Here is a 15,385-nt window from a genome sequence, read left to right as displayed (position 1 = left end):
CGGCCAAAAAACACAAAAAAAAAAAAAGAAAGAAAAAAGAAAAGAAAAGTGTTATATATAATCACTTACACATTCATAGGAATGGTAAAACATAACTATAGTCCAGAAAGAAGGGAAAAGGAGGAAGGGGGAGGGGATGGGGGAGGTTGAGAGGAGGGAGGGTATTTGGTAGGACCTTACCTCATGTGCATAAAGCAATGGTACATTTCTTTCTTTCTTTCCTTTTTGCAATGGTACATTTCAAAACTATTAAGAATAGAGTATACCCAGAGCCCTCGAGCCTGTATTCCCGTGTGCCGTGGTGTTACCCCCCTTCTCATAGTCTCCTATGCTCCTGCTGAAGCAAAACAAACAATCAAAGCCAATGCTGGCAATGGTGATGTCTGTATAGCGACTGTGTGCTCCCTTCGCACCCACCACAAAAGATGTCCACAGCCTGATCCCCGAAGCCTGTAACTGTCACCTCACACGGCAAAAGAGACTGTGATTAATAGGAGGGAGAGACCATTATGCATAATCTGATTAGGCCCACAGTAATCACAAGCATCCTTCAAAGTAGAAAAGGAGGCAGGAAAGTGAGGGAGGGTGTGGGCGATCTCCAGAAGCAGAGGGTGTGGGCGATCTCTAGAAGAAGGAAAGGCAAGGATGGATGTGGGTTCTCCCCAGGCCTCCAGAAAGGGATGGAGCCCCAGTTTTGGCCCAGTGAGACATTTCAGATTCCTGACCTCTAAAACACTAAGACAACAGGTATATTTTAAGGCTAGTAGGTGACAGTAATTCACCACAGCAGTCATTAGAAACTAATACAGTGATAGAAGCATAAAGTTTGGAATCATACAGATTCAGATTAAATTTCACATTCTCCACTTGCCAACTGTGTGTCCTTGGGAAAGTTCACACTAGCTCATAACAACAGCCTGGAAGGCGTGAATGTGGCTGTGGCATGTGCAGAAAAGATCTACCTCAAACTATTCTATTCATTTGGAGCATGAAGAACTATTAAAAATAAACTCCAGCAATTCATAATAAATTGTCATAAAAACGAGAGGAGATGTATGTCACAAAACGTTCATTTTTGTGCAATTAATGCCAACCAAACGCGAAGAAGTATTATTAATGTTAAGAGTAGTTATTACATCCATAAAATCGAAAAGGTTAACAGGAGAAATATGACTTCCATTTGGGGACATTTTTGATACAAGTGTCTCATTTTGAGGTGAGATTATAACTCTGAAGATGAACAATATCATTCCCAAGTCTTGAGATAAATTAGAAAAATTCCTCGAAGAGCATCATTCTTCAATTGTGCTTTTATCTGTAACGGTTGGCATTGGCAACCTGTTCTTAAAGGGAAAATAGTAAATAAGTTTCGCTTTTTAGGCCATACACTCATCATTGGAAAGATTCAGTTCTGCCACTCTTATAGTGGGAAAGTAGCCATAGGCAATATGTACATAAATGTGTCTGGCAGTGTGACAGGGAAAGTGTTACGGTGACATGCCTGCAGGCTAAATTGCCACATCCTGCCTTAGAGGGATGTGCAGTTGTGAAGAGCATTCACCCTTACTCAAAGTTTTAGTATCCATACATTCTGCCAGCTTTTCACTCTCACATGTACCCTGGGGTTTATGGCCCTGGTCCTGTGGTCACATGGACCTAAAACGCCTGGACTTCCAGGGGCCCGAAAGGGGACCCAGACTCTCCCACTTCACCGTGTATCTGTTCACCTTGGAAGGAACCCCAGGGTGTAAGTAGGGACTGGCCCAGACACAGGGGCACAGGGGTCATTCAACGTTACAAAGACAAGCTTAGCCAGCAACCCCAGGAGACATGTGCTGAGATGAGGAGAAAGTACGTGTGGTGGGAACCCATCCACGGAGCACCCATTCAGAGGCACACTCACCATGAAGCAAATGAGGACAACCCTTCAGAACCCTGGAGCCACCAGAGCCCGCCACAGGCCCGAGGAAGAGCCTGCAGTGTGTTCACGCGGTCGAGCGTGTTTACCACCTGTGTGCGCATGCAAGTGTCAGGCCCTCCCCTGACTTTGCAGATGCCGTTCCACAGGTTGGGCAGAGCACAATCAACAAAAGGGTCCCCAGATGACCAAGGAGGGGCTTAACAAATTCTGAACCATCACCCTGGTCACCCACACGTCAGAGCCTCAGGGATCATCAATGCAAAAACATTAATTCATCTGAGCTGTCCCAAACCCCAATCCTGGTCTGCAGCAGTGACCTAATAAATGTCTGTGAAACATGCGTATCACTGCACTCAGTGCAAACAGAAACACTGTCAGTGTGGAAGTGAATTTTTGAAAAGGTTTACTAAATTAAAGAAAATTTTTTTAAATTTTTAAATTTTTTTTTAAAAAAAGGTAGTTCAAATTACAAAATAACAATCAAAATTTGTAAAGCATATATTTAATTGAAAAGCAAAAGGTAAGGCTCTGAGAGAAAGGATATTGAGGGATTAAAAGATATGATATAATTTGGTTTCAAAAGGGAGAAGAAAGTGCCACGCAGTAGCTAAGCAGTAGCGGACACCACAGTGAGAAGAGACATTCTTCCCAGCCATATCTTCTGCTATTTTTTTCCTCAGGGTTTCATAGTTTTCTTTATAGAGGTCCTTCACCTCTTCTGTTAGGTGTATTCCTAGGTATTTCATTTTCTTTGAAGCTGCTGTGAAGGGGATTGTGTCCTTAAGAGCTTCTCAACTTGGCTGTTATTGGCATATAAAAAGGCTACTGACTTGTGGACATTGATTGTATATCTTGAGATGTTATTGTATTTTTTGATCATTTCCAGGAGTCTTGTGGTTGAGTCTTTGGGTTTCTCTAAGTCTAAGATCATATCGTCCGCAAAGAGGCAGAGTTTGACCTCCTCTGCTCCCATTTGGATGCCCCTTTATTTCCTTCTCTTGCCCAACTGTATTGGCTAGAACTTCCAGCACTATGTTGAATAGTAGTGGTGATAAACCTTGTCTTGTTTTAATTCTGAGTGAAAAAGCTTTCAGTTTTACTCCATTGAATATAATATTAGCTATGGGTTTGTTGTAGCTGGCTTTGATCAGTTTAAGAAATGTGCCACCTATGCCCATATTCTTCAGAGTTCTAATTAGAAAAGGACGTTCAATTTTATCGAATGCTTTTTCTGCATCTATTGAAAGGATCATATGGTCTTTGTTTTTGCTTCTGTTGATATGGTGAATTATGTTTATGGACTCAAGTATATTAAACCAGCCTTGCACCCCTTGGATGAAACCTACTTGATCATAATGTATGACTTTTTGATGATAAGCTGTAATCTAGTGGCTAGGATTTTATTAAAAATTTTTGCATTGTTAAAAAAATAAAAAAAAGAATAGAGTATAAATGTCTTACCACAACAAATAAGTAAGTGAGGAGATGATTATTTTTAATCAGTTTGATGTAAGCATTCTAGTACATTGTACCCCATAAATGCATTAATGTACACAGTTACGGTTTAATAAAGGTAAAAACTAATTATACCTTAAAATACAAAACAAATAAAACAAAATTTATCTATGGATTTTTGTGTAAATGTCCAGGAGTTTGACTACTGGATTATAAGATTTTTTAAAAATAGTCAAACTGAAAAAAAAAAAGTATTCTGGATTTATATTGGTATTTACCTTTCTATCCCTCCCCTAGACCCCCTGAAATAGTAGTAAAGTATTTTCTTAGTGTAAGCATAGCACATAGAAAATGAGAGAGTAGATAATCCAGGTCTGAAATAATAACACAACTCTATATGCTGGGAGGCCAGGAGTTCAGAAGTCTAAGACCACCTTGAGCAACATAGTGAGAACTCATCTCTATAAAAATAGAAAAACTAGCCAAGCATGATGGCACACATCTGTAGTCCCAGTTACTTAGGAGCCTGAGGCAAGAGGATCACTTGAACCCAGGACTTAGAGGTTGCTGTGAGCTATGATGATGGCATTGCACTCTAGCCTAGGAGACAGAGCAAGACCTTTTCTCAAAAAATAAAATAATATTAATAATAATAGGCTGGGCGCGGTGGCTAGCACCTGTAATCCTAGCACTCTGAAGGCCAAGACAGATGGACTGCTTGAGCTCAGGAGTTTGAGACCAATCTGAGCAAGAGCAAGACCCCGTGGCTATTAAAAATAGAAAAACTAGATGGGTTTGGTGGTGCACACCTATGTCCCAGCCACTTGGGAGCCTAAAGCAAGAGGATCACTTAAGCCCAGGAGTTTGAGGTTGCTGTGAGCTAGGGTGACACCACGGCACTCTGCAAAAAAAAAGTATCCTGAAACAAAACTACCAATAGTTAGTAGGAGGACATTGTATAAATAAAATGTTTTTACTATTTTCCAAACTAATAACTTCTAAAAATTACTTTTTTAATGAACAATAATTTTTTTAAATGACATTCATTCTCCCATCTTTCTTCCTTTCCTTATTTTTAAAAAATTTCAGTTGGCTTTATTGTGATTTTATGATTGGGAAACACTTCATTCCATAAAACAGAATAAATGTTCCCTCATCTTCCTTTAAATGGCCAGGTCTGCATCAGTAAAGATATTTGGTCATAGGCCATCTCCTTCCCTTTGCGCAAGCACATTAGACAGGTGATCAATTTCTATTCCTTCCACTATCATAGACCATTTAAATCACTCTCTTCTGCCAAAAGAGACTCGATGACCATGAAAATTCATTATAGATTTCCACTTCATTATATGTATGTGATAGCCAGAAAACCTTGCCTTTCATTAAAATAAAAATGCCTATAAACATAAAACTTAAGTGATTACTTTCAACATCCAGAGGAAGTGTCTCATCTTCATTGTAAGATCGTGGGGAGGAGCTACATGTGGTCTGCAGTTAGTGAGATAAATCTCCCAGCACTTATCAATATAACTCATTGAATAAAGCGTCTTCTGTTGCTCTCGGAATAAACGACCTAAAAATATAACATTCATAAAATGTTTTTAGATTTATGTTTTTATAAAATTCTGGTAAATATAGTTCTATTGTTTTTATATTTACCTTTTACCTGACAGGCATTTGGAAGAATGTTCTCAGTCATCAGTTTTGTAAAACACAAAAAAAGCGATGGGCTTCTATTTCTGTGATTAAAAAGATATCGTAATTACCCCTCTCTCCGGGAGTTGGAATTTAATTCCCCTCTCCTTGAGGGTGGGCTACACTTAACAATTGCTTCTAACAAACAGTACCCAAAGAGAAAAAACAGTCAGATTACAGTAAAAAAAAAACCTGACTGACACCACTCTAGCCAAGTGATCAAGGTTAACATCACTAGTAATAAGACAAAGTGACATCAGGCACTCCACGCAATATGATGAGAAGGGCAGCTCACTTCCATAGCATTCTTCCCCAAAATCTGTAACCTTATTGTCATCATGAGAAAACATCAGCAAGATCCTGGGACATTTGACAAAATAATGGGCCAGTATTTTTTAAAGTTTCAAAGTCATAAATGATAAAAAAAAAAAAAAAAAAAAAGTCTGAGAAACTATCACAGACTGGAGGAGACTGAGAGGATACGACAGCACAATGCTGTGTAGGATCCCGGATGGAATCTGGGAACAGGAATGGACATCAGTGGAAAGACGAGGGAAATCCTAACTCTGTCAGTTAATCAGTGCCGTGATAGCAGTGTTCACTCTTTCCTTTTTTTTAGACAGTCTCATTTTGTTGTCCTGGGTACAGTGCCGTGGCGTCATAGCTCACAGCAACCTTAAACTCTTGGGCTCAAGCAATGTTTTAGTTTCGGCCTCCCAAGTAGCTGGGACTATAGGCACTAACCATAGCCTCTGGCTATTTTTTAGAGATGGGGTCTCACTCTAGCTCAGGCTGGTCTCAAACTCCTGAGCTCAAGCAATTCACCTGCCTCAACCTCCAAATTGCTAGGATTGCAGGCATGAGCCACTGCACCCGGCTACTTTTTACTTTTGATAAATATGCCATGGTTGTGTAAGAGGTTAACATTTGGGGAACCTGGGTGAAGGGTATGTAAGTACTAACTCTGAACCAATTTGGCAGCACTTCTGTAAATCTAAAAACATTTTTTTTAATACAATATTATTTTTGCTCTAAACCAAACAGGAAATTCTGACCTAAAAGAGTTGATTTGTTTCTGAATTAAATCCCAAGTTATCTGCAATACTGAAATGACTCAGATATGAAGTATTTTCAAGGCTGGGTACTGTGGCTCACACCTGTAATCCTAGCAATTTGGAAGGCCAAGGCAGGAAGATCCCTTGAGCTCAGGAGTGACCAGCCTAGTAAGCATGTGACCTATCTCTACTAACAATAGAAAAATTAGCTGGGTGTTGTAGCGGGCTCCTGAGGTCCCAGCTACTCAGGAGGCTGAAGCAAGAGGATCGTTTGAGCCCAGAAGTTTGAAGTTGCTGTAGAATGCCATGGCACTCTAGCCTGAAACAACAGAGTGAGACTGTCTCAAAAACAAACAAATAAAAAAACTGAAGTGTTTTCAAAGTTTTAATCCAGTATCTCATGGCTTGGTGGTTAACATTTGTGGAAAATTTTTAGTCTTTTATATCAAGAGTTTTGTTAAAAAAAAAAAACAATGACTATTAAAGAAAAGACGACAACATTACAACTCCAGTACAAATTACCTCTGCCCTTGTCTCCTTAATTACAGGTAGTACTTACTGGAATTCTTTGTGGTGAATGTGGTAAGCCAACTGCAGGAGATAATTCAAAAATGTTCTCAGAAGTATTGTTGTAAATGGAGAATGAATGTCTTCAACTGGCATGTCATTACAGACTAAAATAAGAAAATTGGAGAGGATGCCAAATATTTTCTAGAGGCTTCTATTTTATTTGTTCCTGCTATACAATTCAAAGAACTAAGTATTATGGAGCACTTATATCCTAGAGAATACTCTGAATATATATAAACATCCAACTAAAAATTAAGTACCAGGTGAAAGACCTCTATCTGTTAACAACTTTCCAAGAAACTTATACCTTGCCCCAATGTTTATCAAAGTAGTCTGAGCTACCATTTTATTAAGGCTACCTAAAGTCTTTTCTAGACTATTCTAAGCCCTTGCTGATCCTCCCTCCTTCTGATCTGACAATTTTAGTGCTTTTCTTACTATGGATGGGGGTGGGAGGAGGTAGGCAAACTTTCCTATAAAGGGCCAGATGTTAACTATATAGGCTTGGTGGTCCACAGTCTCTGTCACACTCACTCAGCCTTGGTGTTGGAAACCAAAAGCAGGCACAGACAATACATAACAAACAGGCACATGTGTGTCCAGGAAGGCTTTGTGGGTGATGTTAGGCTAGTTTTGACTCCCAGGCTATACCTTGATGATCCCTGCTATAGATGGTCTTGAACTGTTGCGGTTGCTTCACACGACTGTCTCTTTAAGCACAAAGTAAGAACCTTGAGAACAAGACTATATGCTAATTTTGGAATACTTCTCCCAACATTTGCCTTCCCTTGTCTTTCAATATCTCTTTACCAGTTTCCAGGTGATACTATATTATACCGTCTTTTAAGCCAAAAGATGTGAAGGTGCTAGAATACTCACTACTTAATAGCCTGTCCATATCAGCAAGAGTTATTTTGTGGTGATGAAATTTGCAATCTTTTAGAAATCTCCAGAAGTGAAGCTTTGTCATCAGAAAGGTATTATCCAGAGAGTGATCACATCCTAGGCTGCTATAAAAGCTATAGATTCTTCTTAATTCTGAAATATTTCTTAAAACAGCATATTCTGCCTGAAAGGAAGAAAGCTATGTATATCTTAATCCTGCCTAATAAGAACAAAAGTAAAAGACACAACACTTGTTTTCTAAATTAAATGAGATAACACATGTAAAGTAATGCATTTACCTCTTACCATTGTAAGAGCTCAACAGATGTTTCCTTCTGCCCACCCAGGTTGGCTTTGGGCTAGATTTGGTCCTGGGGTGGCCAGAGTGGGGTGCTCCCAGAATGCTAGTAGGGCTGCGTGCCCTAGAACAAGGCTGTGTCTCTCTCTGCCCCAGTCCCTCATGTGCAAAGTGGGACAACCAAAGTACCTGTCCCAGAGGCTGCTGGAAGGAGTCAGTGGTTCTAAATTAAAAGCATTTAGGACCACGCTTGGAGCAAAGCGCTAGCAATACTCATGCTAGCTATTGTTACCATGTGAGTTCATGGTGAGGAGGGGAAGTGATGGCAACGGGCTGGACAGATGGGTTGATGCCAGATTATCACAAGCCCTGAATACCCACTGGGTACATGGAACTGACAGCAAAAGCAACCATTTGGATGAGAAAGGAGAACTCGAATGCTTGGAGAACCACTGCATGCTTGCTTGAGCTTGTTTTGGCTAAAACTAGAATAATCCAGAACCCCTGCTCAAAAAGCACACCCACATTTTGTCAAAATGATGCTAATAAAGGGTAATAAACACAAATAAGCATGAGAAAACATCAAATAAACCCAAATTGAAAGGCATTCTACAAAACAGCTGACCAGTGCTCTTCAAAAGTCTCAGGTCACGAAAGACAGTGACAGGTAGAGAAGCTGTTCCAGGTAGGAGGAGACAGACACTAAAGGCAGAGTAGGAACCTGGAACAGAAAAGGGCATTAGGAGAAAAAGTGGCCAGATTCAAGTAGGCTGTGGTTTGGTTACCAGGGTACCAATGTTAATTTGATATCAACATTAGACAAAGCTGGGTGAAAGGCAACTGGCAACTGTATGATTTCTGTAATTCTCCTGTAAGTCTGAAATCATCTCAAAATAAAAAGCAAAAAAACCCTCTACATTTGTTAAGTAAATTGCTATATGTCAAGCAGGTGTGGTGGCTCACACCTATAATCCTAGGACTCTGAGAGGCTGAGATAGAAGGACTACTTCAGCTCAGGAATTCAAGACCAGCCTGAGCAAGAGCAAGATCCCATCTCTACCAAAAGAGAGATTATATAAACTATATATTTATATAGAATGTGTATATTTTATATATATTAAACTAATATATATTATATATGTATATTAAACTAATATGTATAAATATATATAAACTAGCCAGGCATTATGGTGGACAACCTGTAGTCCCAGCTACTCTGGGAGGTTGAGGCAGGAGCATTATTTGAACTCAGGAGTTTGAGGTTACTGTGAGTTAGGGTGACGCCACGGCACTCTAGCCTAGGGTAATAGAGTGAGATTCTGTCTCAAATAAATAAGTTGACACATTGCCATAGTATAAAATATTGTAAAGTCATTTTTTTTTTTGAGACAGACTCTCAGTCTGTCACCCTGTGGTTGAGTGCTATGGCATCATAGCTCACAGCAACCTCAAACTCTTGAGCTCAAGCAATCCTCTTGGCTCAGCCTCCCAAGTAGCTGGGACTACAGGCTGTACAGTCATTTCAAATGTTTAAAAGTATTCCTAAAATATGGAATTACAGTATTATTTCACTTTTTGTGTCACGTATTTCTATAATGTTTGAATTTTTTGTAAGAGCTTGTGTTACTTTTGTATATTTTCATAAGACTCATATGTTTTGACACAGAAAGAACTCGAAACTAGAAAATGAAAGCTATATATACATAATCTCCGGGAGTTAAGGAGAAACAATAGAAACAATATGATCTCTCCTTTTGGTAAATCAATATTTAGTTAATTCATCTAACATTATATTGTAGGAGAATTTTTTTTTTTTTTGTAGAGACAGAGTCTCACTTTATGGCCCTTGGTAGAGTGCCGTGGCCTCACACAGCTCACAGCAACCTCCAACTCCTGGGCTTAAGCGATTCTCTTGCCTCAGCCTCCCGAGTAGCTGGAACTACAGGCGCCCACCACAACGCCCAGCTATTTTTTGGTTGCAATTTGGCCGGGGCCGGTATTGAACCCGTCACCCTCGGTATATGGGGCCGGCGCCTTACCGACTGAGCCATAGGCGCCACCCTGTAGGAGAATATTTAATGGCACTGAATAGCTATCATTAAATATTACATGAAAATAGAAATTATGTGAGTAGTGATCCCACTTCTATATCTGCCTGCAGAGTAAAACAAAAAAACAGAAGGACAATCACAAGATTTTGTCTAGGTGAAGATTCTCTTTTATTTTTCCTTATCTATATTTTCTACAAGTATCTAATTACTTTGTAATTAGAGAAAAGTAATAAATATTTCTATTTTAACAATAATCTTGCAGCAGAGGTGAGGGATAGTAGGAGCCTGAATTACAATGTTGGCCCAGAAGCAGGAAATGGGAGCACAGGGGTGGGGAGAGTCATCCTTTTTGAGGCTCAAAGAACTAGGGGGCCACTGGCTCAGCACCCATAGCTCAGTGAGTAGGGTGCCAGCCACATACACCGAAGGTGGCGGGTTTGAGCCCGGCCAGGGCCTGCTAAACGACAATGACAACTGCAACAAAAAAAATAGTGGGGCATTGTGGTGAGTGCCTGTAGTCCCAGCTACGTGGGAAGCTGAGGCAAGAGAATCACTTAATGTGATGCCCGGCACTCTACCTAAGGCAACGTAATGAGACTCTGTCTCAAAAACAAAAAAAGAAAAAGAACTAGGGCCATTCTGGGATCAGACAGGACCAGAGAGGACAGTGAGATAGTAACAAGGAAGAGAAAGGGGCAAAGATGCTTTGTGGTTTCAGGTACCAGTGGCTGCCTTACAGGAAACAACACCTTTAGCAAGTTTCACCAAAGAATCAATCACACCAACCCCCAAAGCAGGAGCTGCAATACTAAAATGTAATTTGGTGGCTGTAATTTGCCAGATGTTAATCAAATGAGGTTTAAGTATACATAATTTTCTCTAAGATTATTTAAATTCCTAATGATTTCTAACGATTTGACATTGTTTTGAACCCTAGTAATCCATAATAATGAAAAGCAAAATTAATGTCCTACAGAAAAAGGTGGCCATAGCTTGCCCTTCAGAGTATCTGAGTGTGAAGCTGACATGTGGGTTCTGAGGTTCTGGGTAATTCAGTCCTGGCTTCTGTTTTCTCATAAAGCCTGCTCACTCCTGGGGTTGCCTTGCAAATTAAATGAGATAATATGTATATATAAAGCATCCGTCAGGCATAATAAAAGACACTCAGTATAATACCTGGTAGCAGTCACCAGTTCTATTTTCCCAGAATTAAATTTATTACAATAAAAAGGTCTTTACCTGCTTCTTTTCTTCTGGTTGGTTTGCCTTAGGGTACATGTCCAGCAACAAATTTAGATCCAGTTCAATGCTTGATCCTAACACAGAATGACTTTCACTGCCATCAAGCTTTCTGATAATTTCTAGCAAATGAAGGCAAATATAGGTTATAATTATGAAAAGCAATGTTAAAATTTTTCTTTTTTTTTATTTCAAATTAATATGAGGGCACAAATGTTCTCACTTCCAAGGTAAAGTTCAAGTTGTAGAACAGCCCTCCAGCCAAGGGTGTGCTGAATACCCTCGCATTATGCATAGTAGTTGAGATCCTGCCAAATGCCTTCTCTCCTCCCTCCAATAGCCCCAATGTTAAAATTTTTTCAGTGTTATATCAAAATGATCTTCCATCCAAGTGTGACATAAGAATCCTAATAAGGAGCAACTGCTCACAGGAAAACTACTTTCTGAAGTATTAGGATTCTGTTTGCGGAAGTATTTTTCTTGAGTGGACATCATGGATAAAAACGGATTAATTTGTTTTCAACTGACTGGTTAATGCTGCCTACCAGCACTCATGGACCGGCTATGCTGCTTTCCTTTGTAGGAAACTTCTGGGCCTGGTTCTGGGTAATTTGTGACTTCCCCTTCAAGTTCTGGAAACTCTGATATGTGATCATTGGAAAACCGGCCTTCATACACACGCCCATTCTTAAAAGTCAGTCGGCCCTGCAGATAGAAAAATAACTTTTTGCAGTTTAGGAAGTTTTCTTAGAAAAACATTGGTAAATACACATCAATAGCTTTTTCAAGGGTTTGGAGCTTTTCATTGGTTTGTTTTGAAAACATATAGCCATGATTGCCTCCTGGAGCCTCATATCACCCTACGCATCCTCTCACCTCCTCCTCCTGCTTTTCATCTTCCTTTTCCTCCTCTCCTCTCCCTGCATCTGCCCCACAACCTCTCCTTGATTTTAAACATTTCTAGGTCACAGATTGTGTCTTATTAAACGACGCTAGTGACCAGTGGGGTACCCGTCACACAACAGGGACTCTTCTATATTTGTGAGACCCAGGCCAGTGGTCAGTTACTGATTCAGAGGTGGACAAATGACCCAATTCAGCTCTGTGCAACAAAAGACATTTGTAGAGAACTTCTGGGACAAAGGGTTTCTTTTCTTCTCCTAGTTAATGTGGCAGGTGGAAGTGAGACCTGGAACCACAGCAGCCATCTTGCAACTATGGGAGATGAGCAACAGAAGGGCGACACTGACATGGTGGGAGATACTATGGATAGATGGAAGAAAAATCCCGACGTCCCTGAATCAATGAATCAAACCTACCCTGCCCACATTATTCTTTATTATAAATAGCAGATAAGGCTAGATCATCTGTTACTTGCAACAAAAACCACCCTCACACATATCAAGAATTAATTAAATAACCACTAAATATATAAGAAATCAGTGATAGGAAGAAATATTTTAAAATTCATGTAGTCACCTAAACAAAACAGTAAGTTATCCTATGCAAAAGGGATATGCAACTTATTAGAGAATGACATACTGTATTTCAATTGCTTGACATAATCTTTAAAATGTAATCTTTACTCACCATACCATGTTTTTTATTGGAAACCCATTCTCCCTCATACATGGCTCCACTGGCATAGTAAAACTTTCCACGTCCATGACGATACCCATTTACAAATTCTCCTATGTATTCATTTCTCAAAGGATACTGGGAGTTGGGGATTCTCTTTAGAAACCATGTGTGTGTTCCAAAGCCATTCTGAAAAGAAGCAAATGCTCAAAACAGTTCCTCTTTTTACCTGAATCTACCTAAAGTAGAATACAAACATGATAATAATTTGAAGAGGCAAAGAACACAGATTTTGGAGTCATACAGACTTGAATTTCATTCTCAGTTCAGATATTTACTAACCAGTCTTCTAGTCTAAGGCAAATTACTTGAGCCCTCTAAATTCTTCAGTTGTAAAATAGAAATAATACCTACCCTGAAGATTGAATGTAAAGATTGAAGATAGCATGTATAATGTGCTTGGCTTGTTAATGATTATTTTAAATTTTCATTTTTTAATATAAAGATTGATTAAAAGTACTCCCTACTCAACTCCACTTTCCAGAGGTAACCACTAAAAAGGTTTAAGAATTCATCCATATTTTCCCTAGGCACATACAATCAGATATATTAAATCAACATATTGGCCAGTGGAGGTAACTCATGCTTGTACTCCCAGCACTTCGGGAGACTGAGGCAGGAAGATTGCCTGAGGCTGGGAGTTTAACATCAGCCTTAGCAACATAGCAAGGCCCTGTCTCTACAAAAATATTTTAAAACTAGCTGGTCGTGATGGTGCATGCCTTAAGTCTTAGCTACTCGGGAGGCTGAGATGGGAGGATTGCTTGAACCCAGAATTAAAGGTTACAGTGAGCTATGATCATGCCATTGCACTCTAGTCCCAATGACAGAGTAAGATCCTTTTTCAAATAAATAAATAAATCCTGTTTCAAATAAATAAACAAGCAAATAAACATCATAGGCATATATAAATATTTATGCAATTTTTTCAACAACAGGATGATTCTATATATAACATAGAATGTTATTCTCCAAAGAATTGAAAACGGGGACTCAAACAGGTATTTCTACACTATGTTCAGAGCAGCATTATTCACAATAGCCAGAAGATAGAAGGAACCTAAGCATCCATGGACAGATGAATGGATAAACAAAATATGGATATAGGATATATCCATATATATCCATATTTGGATCTAATTCATCCTTAAAATGGAAAGCTATCCTGACAAACGGATGAATCTTGAGGACATTTTGCTAAGCAAAATAAGCCAGTCACAAAAGGATAAATACTGTATGATTCTACTTATATGAGGGATCTAGAGTAGTCAAACCCATAGAGACAGAAAGTAGAATGGTGGTTGCTAGGGCTTAGGGGGTGGGGAGAAAACAGGGGGTTATTGTTTAATAGGTATAGAGTTCTCTGGATAGACAATGGCACAACAATGTTACTGTAGATAATACCACTGAACTGTACCATTAAAAATGGCTAAGACGGGTTCGGCACCCGTAACTCAGTGGTTAGGTTGCTGGCCACATACACCAGGGCTGGCAGGTTGGAACCCAGTCCGGGCCTGCTAAACAACAATGACAACTACAACAAAAAAAAAAATAGCTGGGTTGTGTGGTGGACACCTGTAGTCCCAGCTACTTGGGAGGCTGAGGCAAGAGAATCACTTAAGCCCAAGAGTTTGAGCTTGCTGTGAGCTGTGATGCCACAGCACTCTACTGAGGGCAACGAAGTGAGACTCTGTCTCCAAAAAAAAGAAAAACTAGCTAAGGCAATAAATTTTTCATTATATATAGTTTATCGCAAAGAAAAAAAAGTTTTAATGGCTACATTCATATCAGATAAAGTAGACTTCAGAGAAATGAAAATTACTAGGGTTAAAGGGGAATATTATATAATGATAAAGAGATAATTCACCAAGACACAAAAATCCTAAATTTATATGCACCTAACAACAAAATATCAAAATATATGAAGCAGTATCTCAAGAATGGAAGAAAAAGTATCCAATGTACTCAGCCCTACTATAAAACCAAGTTATAGCTTTCATATGAAAGTTATAACCCAATTATAGCCCAAGAATATGGGGAAAGGGGAGAGTAAGGGGAGGGGAGTGGGTAGGATGTGTGGAGGGAGGGTAATTGATGGGACCACACCTACGGTGCATCTTACAAGGGTACATGTGAAATTTACTAAATGTAGAATATAAATGTCTTAACATGATAACTAAAAAAATACCTTGAAGGCTATGTTAACCAGTTAGATGAAAATATTTCAAATTGTATATAAAATCAGCACATTATACCCCACGATTGCATTAATGTACACAGCTATGATTTAATAATAAAAAAAGAAAATATATATATTAAGCAAACTAATAAATCTGAAAGGAAAAAGAGACAAATCTACAATTATACATGGGCACTTTAACTCTCTTCTCTCAGAAATTGATAGAACAGGCCAGGCAAGGTGGCTCACGCCTGTAATCCTTAGCACTCTGGGAGGCCAAGGTGGGTAGACTGTCTGAGCTTACAGGTTTGAGATCAACCTGAGCTAGAGCAAGACCCCATCTCTAAAAAATAGCCAGGTATTGTGGCAGGCACCTGTAGGCCCAGCTATTTGGGAGGC

The 15,385-nt window shown here is 39.4% G+C and overlaps 1 protein-coding gene across 1 annotated transcript in view; it reads right to left on the bottom strand.

Annotated features, from left to right (window-relative positions):
- The window catches only part of RSPH10B (radial spoke head 10 homolog B), a 77,239-nt gene that overhangs the window by 31,474 nt on the left and 30,380 nt on the right, over positions 1 to 15,385 (bottom strand). The window contains exons 8-14 of the mRNA XM_053557783.1: positions 12,760 to 12,936; positions 11,715 to 11,874; positions 11,170 to 11,291; positions 7,576 to 7,765; positions 6,686 to 6,800; positions 5,036 to 5,115; positions 4,801 to 4,949 (exon numbers count right to left, since the gene is read on the bottom strand). Of these exons, the coding sequence (XP_053413758.1) occupies positions 4,801 to 4,949; positions 5,036 to 5,115; positions 6,686 to 6,800; positions 7,576 to 7,765; positions 11,170 to 11,291; positions 11,715 to 11,874; positions 12,760 to 12,936 (993 nt within the window). The remainder of the gene's footprint in view (positions 1 to 4,800; positions 4,950 to 5,035; positions 5,116 to 6,685; positions 6,801 to 7,575; positions 7,766 to 11,169; positions 11,292 to 11,714; positions 11,875 to 12,759; positions 12,937 to 15,385) is intronic.

Source organism: Nycticebus coucang, chromosome 12, assembly GCF_027406575.1.
Source record: "Nycticebus coucang isolate mNycCou1 chromosome 12, mNycCou1.pri, whole genome shotgun sequence".
Taxonomy (NCBI): Eukaryota; Metazoa; Chordata; class Mammalia; order Primates; family Lorisidae; genus Nycticebus; species Nycticebus coucang.
The sequence above is the reverse complement of the archived record's forward strand: the minus strand, read 5'-3'. Positions and strand labels throughout refer to the sequence as shown.